The sequence below is a fragment of the Benincasa hispida genome, chromosome 8 (assembly GCF_009727055.1).
Source record: "Benincasa hispida cultivar B227 chromosome 8, ASM972705v1, whole genome shotgun sequence".
In the NCBI taxonomy this organism is placed as follows: domain Eukaryota; kingdom Viridiplantae; phylum Streptophyta; class Magnoliopsida; order Cucurbitales; family Cucurbitaceae; genus Benincasa; species Benincasa hispida.
Genome location: NC_052356.1, coordinates 34721230 through 34736134, shown reverse-complemented (window position 1 = coordinate 34736134; position 14905 = coordinate 34721230). Strand labels below are relative to the sequence as shown.

At 34.0% G+C, this 14905-nt stretch overlaps 2 protein-coding genes and 1 long non-coding RNA gene across 4 annotated transcripts; 1 reads left to right on the top strand and 2 right to left on the bottom strand.

Annotated features, from left to right (window-relative positions):
* Positions 1-114: 114 nt before the first annotated feature.
* Positions 115-3478, bottom strand: LOC120083751 (cleavage stimulation factor subunit 50-like). The gene is made up of 11 exons (XM_039039609.1): positions 3183-3478; positions 2864-2947; positions 2647-2774; positions 2425-2497; positions 1981-2064; positions 1810-1896; positions 1281-1351; positions 984-1035; positions 805-862; positions 379-479; positions 115-288 (listed from the first exon to the last, which is right to left on the bottom strand). The coding sequence occupies exons 1-11, from the start codon at positions 3279-3281 to the stop codon at positions 130-132; spliced, it is 996 nt and encodes a 331-aa protein (XP_038895537.1). The 5' UTR covers positions 3282-3478; the 3' UTR covers positions 115-129.
* A 177-nt stretch (positions 3479-3655) lies between these two features.
* LOC120083752 lies at positions 3656-5424 on the top strand. 2 transcript variants are annotated; one of them, XR_005483532.1, is made up of 2 exons: positions 3656-3768; positions 5115-5424. It is a non-coding gene; the product is annotated as an uncharacterized LOC120083752 (long non-coding RNA). The 2 variants fall into 2 exon arrangements; XR_005483533.1 differs by having other exon boundaries at positions 3671-3768; positions 5140-5424.
* On the bottom strand, positions 3779-6478 carry LOC120083750 (COBRA-like protein 4). Its single transcript, XM_039039607.1, has 6 exons — positions 6171-6478; positions 5997-6076; positions 5430-5886; positions 5113-5260; positions 4759-5027; positions 3779-4628 (listed from the first exon to the last, which is right to left on the bottom strand). The coding sequence occupies exons 1-6, from the start codon at positions 6238-6240 to the stop codon at positions 4345-4347; spliced, it is 1308 nt and encodes a 435-aa protein (XP_038895535.1). The 5' UTR covers positions 6241-6478; the 3' UTR covers positions 3779-4344.
* Positions 6479-14905: the final 8427 nt, after the last annotated feature.

Genomic DNA, 14905 nt, shown 5'->3' with positions numbered 1-14905 from the left:
GAGGCAAGTAACAAAATCATATACATTTGAGTAAGCCAATAGTCTGAAAGTCAATCAATCAAATGACAGATTGAACATTTCAACAGAAACTTCCATGTACTTGGAAAAGCCATTATGATTGTTGCAAGCTCACCTTTCATCCTTTGTAAATTTTGCACTGGTTGCCTCCGCTGTGCCATGTGCATTAACAATGGAGCGAAGACATTTTGCACTCACACCATCCCATAAACGAACTGCACCGTCTTTTGAAGCAGTGACATACATACTGCCTGTTGCTGAATACCTGACCTCTATAATCAATAAGCATGAACTGTGAGTTCTATCTACATCTAATAGGATTTGGATTGTTGAGAATTTGAAAAATGAAGTTCATAGCACCTGATTTATGGCTCCATTATTTCCTATTTCTGGAACATTTGCAGATAGAAAACACTGAAAAGTATTGACATCGTATAGGTGGGCAATCGGATGATCCGTTCCTGAAGTCATTTGTACAAGCAAAGCCAAAACCGAGCTGTTAGTTTTGGTAGGTGGATAGCTAGCTTAACTCGCCCTCTATTGCAATATTCATTCCTTTTTACTCCTCTTAAAAGAGGGGAGGTTATGGAGGGGTGCCCGTACATGTTCATTTAATTAGCAAAAGAAGTAAAAAAATCATGAAATGGGAGGAAAGCTTGGTTATAGAACTCAAGTTTATAATGCATTCTAATTTAATTTTAATAACAAAGACCAGTACTTGCATGCTTTTCAAATATCAAAATGCAAAGAACAGCTATCACTTGATGAAAAGGAAGAAGATGATACCTGCTAAGAGATAATCTCCTGAAGGATGAAGAGATATAGAACGCACGTTATGGGTATCCTTAATGACAAACAGAGGCAAAAGGAAGAATTCAAGAGAATGCCTTCTAAAGTAAAAGAAGTAAAATTTGCTGAAGGATTTGAACGCTGCAGCCAAATGTACAATAAGATACAAGCAAAACCTGGATAACTCTAAATGCTTTCTTTGCAGTCAATTTGGAGAAGTCAAAGAACCTGGAAAAGAAAGCATTGTACGAATTTGTAAGATCAGTTATATTTTATTTACCAATAGAATAGGTATCTTTAGAAACGAAATTATAATCTTAAAGATGGCAGAAGACAATCATTATTTCTAGATTGCATTTGGAATTTTGTAATCGTAAATAAAATAGTACTACTGAATACTGATAACAATAAGGTAAGGAGCTACAGTATTGTACAAACGACCTCAGGTAAAATGGATCAAGAAAGAACCATACTTTATTGTGTGATCTTTTGCACCAGATACAAGAACAGTATTCTGAGGATGAAAATCTAAATCATTTATTGGCTGCAATTAATTAGGAGAAGAATTAGTCATCAATGGAGGAGAAAATGGAATTGAGAATACAGAAGCATATACAAAATAGAATAATGAAGAAAAGAGTGATGTAAAGTACTAAAATCCTTTTCCTTGTCAAAAGGAAAAAAGCATCCTGTTCCCTTAGATGCAAGAAGTCCAGAAACGGCAACAGTGACCAACCAAAAAATGAAAAACATAAATGCCCTTAGCAGTTGTGCAGGCAGGGAGAGAACATAAATCGCTTCTTACTTAAACATAATATCAAAGAGAAAATAATAGCTGTTTCAGAGATAGTTTATTCCATGCTGATTCAAGATCACTTATCCATGGTGATATGATAAGTAGCCAACTTAGGGGTAAAAACTTTAGTATATAAAAGATCTCTGAAAGGAGAAAACTATCAGCATAACACATATGGGTGATGAAATGTGATGTGATGGACTAACTTGAATATGATCATAAAATGTCCTTATAACAGGTCGGACAGGACCATCTTTCGAATCTGGCAGCATCATCTGCTTGATCTTTGCCACCTTGTAAAGAAAAATGGTTTGTTAGTCAGATCTCATGTAGATTGAAGTAACCCATCAAATGACTTAAAGAAAAGGCGCCAATACTTCAAACAGCTTTATTGACATATCTGCGCTTCCAGTTGCAACAAATCTCCCATCAGCACTGAATCTTGCACATCTGGCGACATTCTAGACAAGTTTAATCCATCAGCCCAGCAAGAATATACAATAAACAAACTAGACTAAACATAAACCGATGCATCAAATATGACAGTAATAAAAATCTTTTTCCCCAGCCTAATATATATACAATATGCATGTTATGATGAGTAGGATCTATCCAGCAAAACAAGACAATGTTATTGAAAACAAATATAATACAAGGGTGACAAGTGACAACCTAGAAGGAGGGCTCTCTCTCTCAAAATGTAAGCCTCACCAAAGCCAAAACTTACAAAAGGTAACAAAATTTCAGGCCATAACAATCCATTTCCCCTCAACACGAGTCTTAACATTATAAAGAAAAAGTGTTGTGTTTAGTTTAATCACCTTATGCTCTGAAAGATGTCGAGTCTCATGCTTTGGAAAATTCTTTGACGAACCTTTTGTATCCTGTGCAGCGCTGTATGGAGGAAACAAAAAGAACAAGAATCAAAACAAGGTTGTGGGATTACTTCTGCTTGCACAAATCCTACACACGAAACTGATATACATGACACAATGAACCCCTAGGCTATCAACAGTGTATCAGACATGGAAACGCTTTACAACCTGAAGTCGATGGCAGAAGCACGAGAGCCCGGTGTAGATCCAAATGTAGTGGGCACTGATGAACCAAATTCATACAATGCAGAAGCAGGATTCCCTCTTAACATCTCATCTTTCTCCACCGCAAGACCCTGGTATCACCTTAATACAGAAAATTCCACTTAGCAACCCCAAACTCAAAAAGGCTTAGACAAAAAGATTCTAGTAAACAAATTCAGACCTTTGCAACGAGCTCCATAAGCCTATTAGGTGGAGCATCAACATTCAGCGGTGTCATTGTAGCTGAAGCAGCAGCACTTGCAGCCTACAAACATAGCATGGTTATATACTTATATCATATTGTTCCCTCTCAAGTATTAACTCAAAATTACTTCAATTTGATATCTTCAATTTCCAGGAACCATGAGGACTTCAAAGGAGAACAAAAAGCACAAAACTTCTACTAAGAAAATTGAAACAGAGACCAAAATCAATATACAAAATCTGAAATGAGGTGACCCAGATACTTAATAATCAAAAGCTTGAAGAGAAAAGCTTGCCTGGGTGAGGTTGTGATCGCGAAGATGAGCGACAATGAGAGAATTGACTTGTCTATAAAGCTTTCCATCTTGAAGGGTCTGTTCAAAGCTGCCTTCCATTTCCTACGAAACAACACCACAGTTCTTTCAGTTTAGCACCCTCGCTGCTAACTCCCTCTCCACTTTGATTCCACTCTCGCATTCTTCACCGCTCAGAGACCCATTAGAAATACATGTTTCCTTTTGTTTTCTCATAAACACAAGTGGTGGTTTAAGAAAATAGAAGAAAAAAAAGAGAAAATGGTTACTAAAAAGATTGTAAATTGAAAGGGCTTTGGGGGATTTTTCATTGTTTTTCAATCTGAGTAGGTTGAGAATTGGAATTTAGGTGTGGGATCTGTCGGTTCGATCGGATCGAACCAGTTCATCTCGGTTCATCTCGGAATTAGATGGACCCAGACCCAACAGTGGCATTTTCGTTATTTAATTTGAACTCTCGGCTCTGTTAAATTATTCTTTATTCAACAGAGAAGAATGCGACTTTTGCAATGGAGAAATCGAGGACTACCCATTTATCCCTTTTTCTAAATTTTGAATCTTTGATGAGGTACGATTTATGTTTTGATTTTCCCCCCCTAATTTCCTGCTTGTTTTTTTTTTTCTTGGCATTTGCGATTTTCAAATATGGTTATGGTTTTTGATTTGTTAGGATTAGAATTACGTTTGTATGAATTCTAACTAAGTGAAAGAAAATGGTTTCAAACTTTTGGTATTTGAGTGTGATATCAACTGTTTGCTAGTTCTACTGAATCTATTCTTTATACAAAAACAATTGTATTGTACAACTTTCACTGGTAGCCCAGGAGGATTTGTTGTTCTTACACGAAACCCATGAGAATCGGACAAAGAAACACTAGGTAGTAGGAATAAAGAAATGTCCTTGATTTATTTTATTTTAGCAGGAAGGTCAGTTTCCAGTTTGGTCAAGCTTGAAACTGTATGTAACTGGGGGAATGGCTTGAAGTAATGAAATCGATCATTTTCACATGGAATGAAGTTTCAAGAAATACATAGTTCTGATTTTCTAGTATTGACATTTAATTGATTTCATGTTCTGTTAGACCAGATTATACTTTCCTTGGAAAAGGAACTGATCTTCTACCCTTGCTGTTGAGCTTCAGTTTTAAGATAAAAATGTAAGAAAAATGGGAAGAAAAATGCAAGCTAGTGTTGACAATAGAATTGGATTTGCATTAGCTAAGTTGGGTAGGAAGGGGTAAGAATCAGGAAATGGCATCACACATTCATCTCCATCAAAGTAAACTTTTCGAGGGAAAGACCAACCCTGTTCCAATGTAAATGTTGAATCCTTCTGAAATATCATCTCTGAGTAGACATTTCCATTTGGCCCTGCTTGAAGTAGCACATCATTGAAAGATTTTATGCCATGGAACAGAGCTGTGTCGTCTGCATGACGAAAGGAAAGAAAAATGCAAGTGAATGACCACGAAAATATCTAAACCAATAAAATTAATCTTGTTTCGATCTGTAAATTTTTCTTCCCTCAGATATTTTCAGGAAAAAGAAAAGTACTTACTCTTAGAGATGAAGGGGGTGAGTGGCTTATAAACAAAGCTATAAACTTCCATTGTGTTGTTGAAATTGGGGTGTTCAACGACAAGAGTCCATTGTGAATAGTTAAATCGATAGTTGAGATTGTTGATGGTTATCTTGACCCGCCAATACCCCTTGTAGTTTTCCTTAACATGCCAATGGACTTGAATTGGACAGTTATGTGTCGTGCATTGCAGCAATGGAGCATTGTCATTTGTAGTAGCCATTATGCTTTGAAGATCTGTTTCAGTCCTGCATCATGATCCATTTCTAATGGTTGCTGAATAAATATGAATGGACAATTTGAAAAGAGATAAAAAAGATTCTTGACGCTTACAGGATACATGCCGTTCTGTCTTGGCAGCCACAAGCACATGCTTTACAAGGAGTGACTTTTGAGTTATAGAAAGATGACATGGAGACACAGCAGGTTGGCGTTTCAGAAGCAAGAAACTGTGAATAAGAGCATGTCACATTCCAAGTCACTGCAAAAAACAAGGGAGTTTGACGATGGCAGCAATAACTATGTGGAAAATAGTCTTGTAGGTATCTCATGAATCCTCCCTATCTTTGGAGTTTTGAACAGTAAGACATGTAAGTGAACATAAAATATGGATATCTTTTATTATAGTTTGGTGTAGTTATGATATTTACTCAATGCATTAGTTTTTCGTCGACCATCTGATGAATAGAAAGCTGATGACGGAGCAATCTTTGCCTGGCTACATGTGTAACCTAGCCCTGGACCATACAAGGTGAAATTTTTGGGAAGTCTCACTGTTTTATTCGAACTACCGGAACGACCAACAGTCAATTGGAAGGCAGAGACAGCAGATGAAGGATCTTGTCCCCAAGATGTCAAAGCACCACCTTTGCAACACATAGCTACCTGTTTGTTATAAGGAGCACCTGGAAGTAAGTCAACCACTGATGGATCTCTTTTGCAACTGTGTGGCATAGTTTCTGTAAATGTGGAACAATCTCCTTGATCAGTAGCTTCGGCTCCCTGCATCGACCAGATGACCTCTCTCTTTGCCCATACCCATCCCAAGGTCCATCTGGGGCTCGTGATATGTCGATACATTTGAAAGTTCGTTATAGTCACAGTTGCCTGGAAATTTAATATTACATATAGCACATTACTCCTCAACCAAACCATGTTACATACAATTTAAGTATTGTTAGAATAGGATATACAATTGTGTCAAAGAAGAGTATTACCACATAACCATCTGCAGTCCAGTACATGACATCCCATTTAATTTCGATTTTTCCATCCGGGTCCAGTGAGTCGAAAGCCGCTAGAAAAATAAAAGAAAAAGATGAGTGTGACAGTTAGGATTAATATGTATGTGTTAGAATCTCAGTGGTAGAGTTCATTAGAGTGTGGCTTACCTGTTAGAGAAATCATAAATAAAAAGAAAGTGGCTGAGATAGTTAGGAACGTGCGTTTATCTGAATTCATTTTCCTAACTTTGGAGAGACTTGATTTAAATAGAAAAGAGACTAGGAGGAGCTATATGATCCAAAGCCTCAAAAGCAAGCCTTATATATTGCATTTGTAGGCATTTTTCATATGTTATGTTGCTAAGTGACTTATTTATAAGAATTATTAAGCAGTTTTGAACTCTTCAAAGAAACACAAATTAAAAAGGAAGAGAAGTCAACCAAAACTCAGCATTAGCTTCTCCAAAACTAGAAAAGAAGACTTGCTAAGTTCCAAGTAATATGTTGATAAAATAGTTTGATTACAAAACCAAACAATTTATCAACTCGACATATGTCTTCGATCAAAACGTGTAAGATTCAAATCACCTCTTGTGTTGAACTCGAAAATGAGAAAAAACCAAACAGAACAATTTGGACAAGTCCCACCTTTTGATGGAATACACTGTTATTGATATTTAATGTTTGATCCATTTCAAACCACTGCCAACTGCCAAATGCCAATAACTCTCTATTGAAATTGCTTACGTATGATGGTAAGGAAGACAATTCTATTAGCTCCATTTGGAACAAACTATAAAACATATCAGATTATGTCATTACCAAATTGAAAACGACTGTTATATCCAACCATATAATGCTCAAAATCCAGATGTAACCTTATTTATTTTAAGATAAATTACGAAAAATACCCAATTTTCTCAAACGTTTAAAAAATAACTTTTATTTAAAAGATTACAATATTTTCTTTGACCTTTTATAATTATTTTAAAACTATAAATTGAGCAGAAACTTGTTAAAATGTTGGATAAAAATTAGAATCGAAACAATGCTGATTCAATATTTTTTTTTTGGGGGGGGTATAATATAGTTTTATGAATAGGTTGGCCTTGCCTAACTTTTGGCACATAAAAGATCGTGTGGCCCAATTTTACAAAATTTCTCTCCTTTTAATGACACGTTGTTTCGTAAAGAAAGGAACGTTGAATTAATGAATTGCCCTTCTCTAACTTTTGCTTCATCTAAATGATTTGACGTTTTGTCTTCATTTTTTTCTCTTTTAAAAATATGTCTCACAAACCTCTCACTTTTTCTTTTTCTCTTCCATATTTCTTCCATTTCAAATTTGAAATTACTGGCAACCTTATTGTGACCTCTTAAAATTTTGTAAAGTGAATTCAATTTGTTTTATTTTAGGTTAATTGAGGATTTTCTGTTGTTGAAAAAAAAATTGAATTCTATTTTGGATTTGAAAATATGTGAGGAGTGGTTTGGAGATTTAGAACTAAGTTGTTTTTTAGATTTACCTTGTTGTGGGTTATTTAATTTAATGAGAGTATTAGGGAGTATTTTTGTTTAGAAATTTGTTTAGTTAAAAAAAAATTAGGGTTTATTTGAGAGATGAGTTGTTAAATAAGAGGGGTTTGTTTTAAGGGTTGAGATTGGATGGGTTATGCATCCTAAGCCCAACTTTTGTTTGGGGCATGGATATTTTCTCATAGGTTTGAATATTGTTTATTATTCAAACTCATGGGTTACCCCTTTTTTTTCTTTTTCTTTTTTCTCTAATTTAATCTAGGAAGTACGTTAGCCAACCTCCAGACACCACCTTAGGTGACCACCACGGTCAACTCTGGCCACCTCCCTCCGACGATCGCTGCCAGCCAACTCCGGCTACCATCCTTTGACGATCGTCAGGGGCCAACTCCGGCAAACGCCAGCAACCAATTTTGGCAATACCTCCAGCGACCGCCACCAACCAACTCTAGCCACCACCTTGGTGATCATCGTTAGCCAACCTCCAGTCGCCATTGGCCAACTCTGACCACCATTGATCAACCTCTGGCAACCTCCCTTCCCCCTAGGCAAAATTTTGGCCACTAACTCTGTTGGCCATCTGCGATGACCATCACCAACCAACCTTGGAAAACATTAATAAAAATACTCTTAGTATATAACAAAGACAAATTTGTATATAAAAACACTTTCAAGAAAGAATTGCAATATATGTACTTTTTTCTCTTTTAATGAATTTTTATCAAAAGTGTTTAATTAAAAATGAATTTTTGAAAGATATTTTTTTTTCTAAGTCATTCCAAACATGCCAATATACTACAATTGTATAGTCATATTTATTTAGGTTATATGTCTAGAACTATATATGTTTGAAAGCTCTAATTTAATTTAATAACATTTTATTTTTTTATTGGTCAATTTAACTAGCTCGAAGAATTAGAATCATTTTCTAAACGTAAAGATTTAAAATGTTTAAAACAACTTAGTGACCAAATAAAAACTAAAAATTAAAATTTATGATTTTTTATTCCTCAAATGTAATTTGATAAGAAAAAAAAGTATAGTTTTTCAATCATTGAATTTATTATTAAAATACTAGTTTATTTCAATTTTAAGTCAGTTTATTATAGTAAAAAAAGAGGTGATCATTTTCGAATTAATTAAAGTGAAAAAAATCTATGAAATTTTATTTCAAAATCTAGTAAGATCAAAATATCAAATTATTAAAACAATAGATTGAATAAAATTATAATTTTAGTCAAGATCTCTATTTCAATTTTTTTTTTTAAAAAAAAACATTCTTTTAAATCTTTTAGTTTATTCTAAACTTGATGACAAATTTAAACTAATCTAAAATCTAACTTGTGATTAAATATAAGAAAATATTTCATAAACTAAATATTTATAAATCTGCACTTCATTCTCAGGCTACTTAAGCCTACACTCCAAACACAGGCTTTTTAAACTCGGACTTCTAAAATCTTCACTCCAAACACAGTTTTCTTAAACATAGACTACATAAACCTCCCAACCTAATCCCCCAAACTTAACATTCCCAGGTTTAAGATTCTGGACCTGCGCGTCAAATGCTCCCTAAGGGGCCGTTTGGATTGAGGTTTTCTCAATGCCCAAGAATTAAGGATGTCTGAGAATTATATGTCTGGGAATAAAATTACTGGGAATCAAGGATGACTGTGTTTGGTTGTGCATGGAAAAACAATGTCTGGGAATAGTACGTGGGAATTAAAAAAAAAAAAAGTTGAGATTATCTCTATCAAGCATTTGTTGAAATACCTTGAAGTTGCCCCCGAAACCTATTCAGATTCGTAGTGAACCACGTATATCTGTGTGTCGATCTTCTCTATCTCTACGTTCGCTTAAATTATCTACACGATCTCTGAGCTCCGCTACACGATCGCTGAGTAACAAAATGTTATACGATCACTTACTAAATGCTACACGATCGCTGAGATCGGCTACACGATCGCTTAGCTCTGCAACATGATCGCTGAGTAACAAAATGCTATACGATCGCCTACCAAATGCTATACGACCGCTTACCAAATGCTACACGATCACTTAGTAACAAAATGTTCTACGATCGCCTACCAAATGCTATACGATCCCTTACCAAATGCTACACGATCGCTGAACTCGGCAACATGATTGCTTAGCTCTGCTAGACGATCGCTGAGTAAAAAAATGCTATATGATCGCCTACCCAATGCTATACGATCGTCTACTCAATGCTATACGATCGCTTACCAAATGCTACACGATCGCTTACTAATGCTACACGATCGTTGAGTAACAAAATGCTATACGATCGCCTACGCAATACTATACGATTGCTTACACAATACTATACGATTGCCTACACAATGCTATATGATAGCTTACCAAATGCTACACGATCGCTTACCAAATGCTACACGATCATTTACCAAATGCTACACGATCACTGAGTAATAAAATGCTATACGATCGCTTACAAATGCTACACGATCGTTGAGTAACAAAATGCTATACGATTTTACGGCTGGAAGGAAGGAAAATCGTGGTAGGAAGCGGAAAAAGAAATGAAAACTCACACTTCTCAATGAGTATGCAATTCCTTCATTTGTGTGGTTTAAAGATACCTAGGAATTGTCTTGGCTCCTCTTTTTGCATTTTCTCTTCTCGTCGGTCAAACCTCTGTGCCGCATCGCCTCGAGCCCAGTCCTCCGCCGCCGCTCTCGTCTCCAATCGCCCATCGTCAAACCCATGCTAGTTGCACGCGAAGCCGCTGGACGTTCGCGATGCAGCCCAGCTATTCGTTTGCTCGACTTCAGTCGTGGTTTCCTTCACCCGTGCGTTTCCTCCAGTCGCACGTTTTCTCCGAGCGTCGTTCACCACCACCATTCGTCAGCCTTGTAGGTCCATAGGCAGATCGTTGTAAAGCTCACCATTGCCATTTGTTTAGCGCCTCCGATCGCTAGAACCTTGGATTTTTGGGTGAGATTTAAGGTTTATTTGGTTTTTCTTGAATGGGTTTTTTAATGCTCATTGAGTTAAGTTATACCCATGACGTGTTGATGTTCATATCGAAGTTTCGAGGCATTATTCGGCACTATCCAGCAACTTCGACGGTGAAATTGGGGTGTTTTTGGACATTTTGTGGGGTAAGTTTGTGATTTTTAGGTTGCTGGAATTTGAGTTTTAGCGCTTGGAATTAACTCACACACATAAGGTTGGGGTTATTGGTTGTTGGAAGTAATTAAGAGTCACATTACGTTTTGGATAAGTGATAAGTGATTTGGGGAAGTTTAAGATAATTTTATGTATGGATTTAAATCTAATAGGTCCAATTGATTTTTTGTTCAGGTAGTAGTGTTGACTTAAGGTCTCTCAAACTAAAAGGGGAGATTAAATTACTTATACTCAATTATTGAGGTAAGTTACCTACTGTCGGTTCGCCCTTGAACACCCAAGAATGTGTGTTAAGATTGGTTCCTATGTTGGCTTGGAATATTATGATATGCTTGTTGACTAGTTGGGATTATGGAAGCTCATGTTTATGCCATAGAAACCTTGATATTATGTTTTGATGCATGTTTGATTGTTGGATGGATTTAAAGACTATTTTCAAATCTCTTAAGCATGTTGTACTACAACTGTATGCTTATGCCTAAGTTGAACTATAATAGCTGTTAGCATTCTTACCGGGCTATGCACATTACATGCAATGAGTCTTTGGGCTCACATCTTATGCTTATGTTACAGTACTCTCTTGGGATCACCACTTATGCCTATGACTGTGTCCCTTCGGGGTCACTACTTATGAAAGCGTGCCTTTGGGTCCGCGCCTTATGCTTATGCCTATGATGCGTATGTGCACTTGAGTCTCAGTAGGAAGGTTAACAATTCACCTAGTGGGTCGCTTATTGGGTATTTATATACTCATTCCTTTCTCTTCATGTTTTTCAGATAAAGGTAAAGATAAACCGACGTATGACAAGAAGAATCCGTGACAGGGCTATTGGGATGACAATGACAATGACAATGATTTTCTCATAGTGTTATATTTTCTTTAGAGTCAAACATTTAAATAATTTGATTTTTTTAGTCAGTTATTTATTTAATTTTTTCTAGAGTGGTTTAGAGGTACCCAGAACAATGTTTTCTTTTATGATTTTATCATTATTGAGCTTTATTTCATGAAAGGAAAGGTTGTATTGCTTTTGTTTAATTTTTCTTCAAGAAATATATTGTCAAGCTTATGCATATCCTATTTAAGTATAATAGAAAGTCGGGTCGTTACACTTATCCTATTTAAATCCTTGAAGATTTATAGCTAAACTAAACTATGCTAAACTAAACACAATTTAATTGATATATAGATGTATTAATGATATGAAGTATTTAGTTTGAATCATTCTATTCCTATTGTATTAGAAAAATTTCAAGTATTTTTACTTTTTTTTTTTTTAAGATAAAAAATTCAAAGTAAAATAGGTTTTTTTTTTTTTCTTAAAAAAAAAATTTAGAAATGGATTAAAATAAGATTTCTCCTCCCCTTCCTATTTTGTTATTCGTTGAGCTATTGTTATAACTTTGTAATTGGTAGGAATGCGTTTTAATTGACCTTTATTTAACAAATACTATCTTTTTGAAGGAAAACTCAACTGATATGATTTTTCATCCTATTATTTTACTTTAAAAAAATGTTCTCATTAATTGCAAACATAAGTATAAATGACCAAATGATCTAAGACAAATACTATAGTTTTGAAGTGAAAAGTTTAAAGCTTCACCTTTTCACTTTACAAGATATTTAACTACCAAAAAGAAAGTTATTTTTCAAAATTGTATTTTCCCCATAATTTGTGTGATGAGGTTGGTGCTTTTCCGGTTGTGTTGGCTGTTGCTATGTGTGCTTTTTGTAAAAAAAAAAATAAAAAATAAAAAAAAAATCACTGAGACCAATTTGATAATCATTTTATTTTTGAAAAGTAAGCATACTTCCTCCTAATTTTTTACAATGATTTGTATTTTTTTAAAGTACAATAGTTGAATTCTTAGTCAAATTAAAAAAAAAATAAAAGTTTTTATAAGTTTTTTGTAGTTTTTAAAATTTAAAGGTAAAAATAGTATTTATAGACTTATTTTAAAAAACACTTTTGATCCCTAAACTTTCATGAAAGTAATAATTTAGTGCTTAAACTTTAGTTGGTAATGATTTAGTCCATGTACTTTCAATTTTATAACAATTTAGTCTCTAAACTTTAATATGTAACAATTTAGTCTTCGTACTTTGAAATTTGTAACAATTTAGTCCCTAACATAAAAAAATTTATCAAAGTTCGATGTTAATTTTTATTATTTTATGATGTAAACTTTGTATTTTATAAAAATATCGATTCTCTAATTAGTTTATCAGTTTACTTATGCAAGAAATCTTATTAAATCTTAACAATAATTTCTACGATAGAAACTAAATTATTATAAATTTGAAAGTAAAATCACTAAATTATTATATGATAAAGTTTAGGGATAAAATTATTACAAAATTAAAAATTTAAGAATTAAATCATTATAAATCAAATAGACTAAATGGTTACTTTTACTTATTATTAGGTAGATTTAAAGCTCAAATTAAAAATTTGACCGTTGGTCAGAATTAAAAATGGAAAGCGGCACCACCGGTCGGCGAGGGTCTAAGGCTCGTGAAACGTTGACGTTTAGTAATTAGGGAAGTTTTAATTAGACGACAAAAATGTCAGATGCACCGTCATCCGCAGGCCACGTGTAGGGCTAATATATTTTAGAAATAGTGACATTTATTATTTATGTGAAGATTATTTTCAGGCCGTACGGCGGACGGTCATATAACTTCGCCACCGGCGGCTTTGAAGGACTCCATTCTGGACGATTCGGCCACCACTTACTTACCTAAACTTTGTGCTGACACGTCACCTTCATCCCACGCAATCAATGCCCTTCTTCACGCTGGCTTTTGGGTTTCTGCCACGTGTTCATTTTTATTGGTCATATAGTGGAACCCACAAATTCAATTTCACTCAAGCTTACATTTCCTTGGTACGATGCTATAAAAATAAAACAATAATAAATAAATTTAAAAAAATTAAAAAAAAAAGGAAAGAGGAAAAAGAAAAAGATGTATTTGAATTAGATATAGATGTGCATAGATTATATATTCCCACGTATTATTTTTAAATATCTTCTCCATTATTTTTTTTATATATATTTACCTTTTCATATCTTGTAAACTCTATAAATATTGGTTATTGGGACCTTTGAGGTATACAATTAAATAGAGAATATATTCACCCTCTACTTTTTCTTCTTCCCACTTTGTTCTTTATTCTCTTGTTTTACAACACGTTATCAGTACTAGGCTTTACCTATTTGAAGTGATAACTAGGCTCTGCTACTTCAAAAATTGAAGTCGTTTTATTGGAATACCAAGAACGTTAAAGACCCGCCAGAATTTTCTCCATATACTTCGAGGATATTTATTTCCTTAATTGGATTGCATATTTCTGGATAAGATTTGAGTTTTTCTTCTTTAAATGAAAGTAAAGATTTTCACCTATTTATACTATCTTTTAGATAGTAAGATGATCTTATGATAATATTAGCTTTTATCTTTCAAATATGTAAATAGATATGTAGGATTATCTTTAAATTTTATATGGAAAAAAAAACTTATGGATTAGAAATAAAAATGGGCTATAAGAGAACTCTATTTAAGATTCTGTCTAGGTTGAGGTATTTAAGCTGATCATAGAAAACCCCTCTACTTGGAAACTAACTTAGAGTTGAATTAGTCAATTTTTATGAATTAGTCAATTTTTTTTAGAATTCTTGTAATAAGTTACTTCGTACAAATAGTTTATTGTATATATAAACTTGATTGACAATATTAAAAGAGTAGAAAATATTTTTTCTAAATTGATAATACTTGAAGCAAATGTCAATACAATATTAGGTTTTATAAACTTGAATGAAGATTTTGGAAAAGCAAACTTTATTTTACCCAAGAGAACAAAATCTAAATCAATCATGCTTGATATTCTAGTAAATCCCCTAAAAAAAAATCTAATAAGCTTTAAAGATATATGTTATAATGGTTATCATGTTGAAACTAATAATAAAAATAATACATAGTATCTTTGTATTACATCCACTTTTTAAAATGAAAAACATATAGTAGAAACACTTGCTACTTTAATTTTTCTTCTGGATTATACTATACTCATATTGGCGTAATTGAAACATATGCAACAATGAACCTAAAGTTCATGAATCTAGATATATTCGCTATTTGGCATAATCGACTAAGTCATCTTATGTCAATAATGATGAGAAAAATTATTGAAAATTTA

Bases quoted from the DNA above. Each gene is read 5' to 3' on its own strand.
- LOC120083751 (XM_039039609.1), bottom strand. From the start codon at position 3,281: ATGGAAGGCAGCTTTGAACAGACCCTTCAAGATGGAAAGCTTTATAGA. The intron at 2,498-2,646 runs GTTGTAAAGCGT...TCCTCCATACAG, and splicing joins GCTTCTGCCATCGACTTCAG to CGCTGCACAGGATACAAAAG. The intron at 2,065-2,424 runs GTGATTAAACTA...AAACTTGTCTAG, and splicing joins GACATCTTTCAGAGCATAAG to AATGTCGCCAGATGTGCAAG.
- LOC120083750 (XM_039039607.1), bottom strand. From the start codon at position 6,240: ATGAATTCAGATAAACGCACGTTCCTAACTATCTCAGCCACTTTCTTT. The intron at 6,077-6,170 runs GTAAGCCACACT...TTATTTTTCTAG, and splicing joins ATTTATGATTTCTCTAACAG to CGGCTTTCGACTCACTGGAC. The intron at 4,629-4,758 runs GTAAGTACTTTT...TTCGTCATGCAG, and splicing joins CACCCCCTTCATCTCTAAGA to ACGACACAGCTCTGTTCCAT.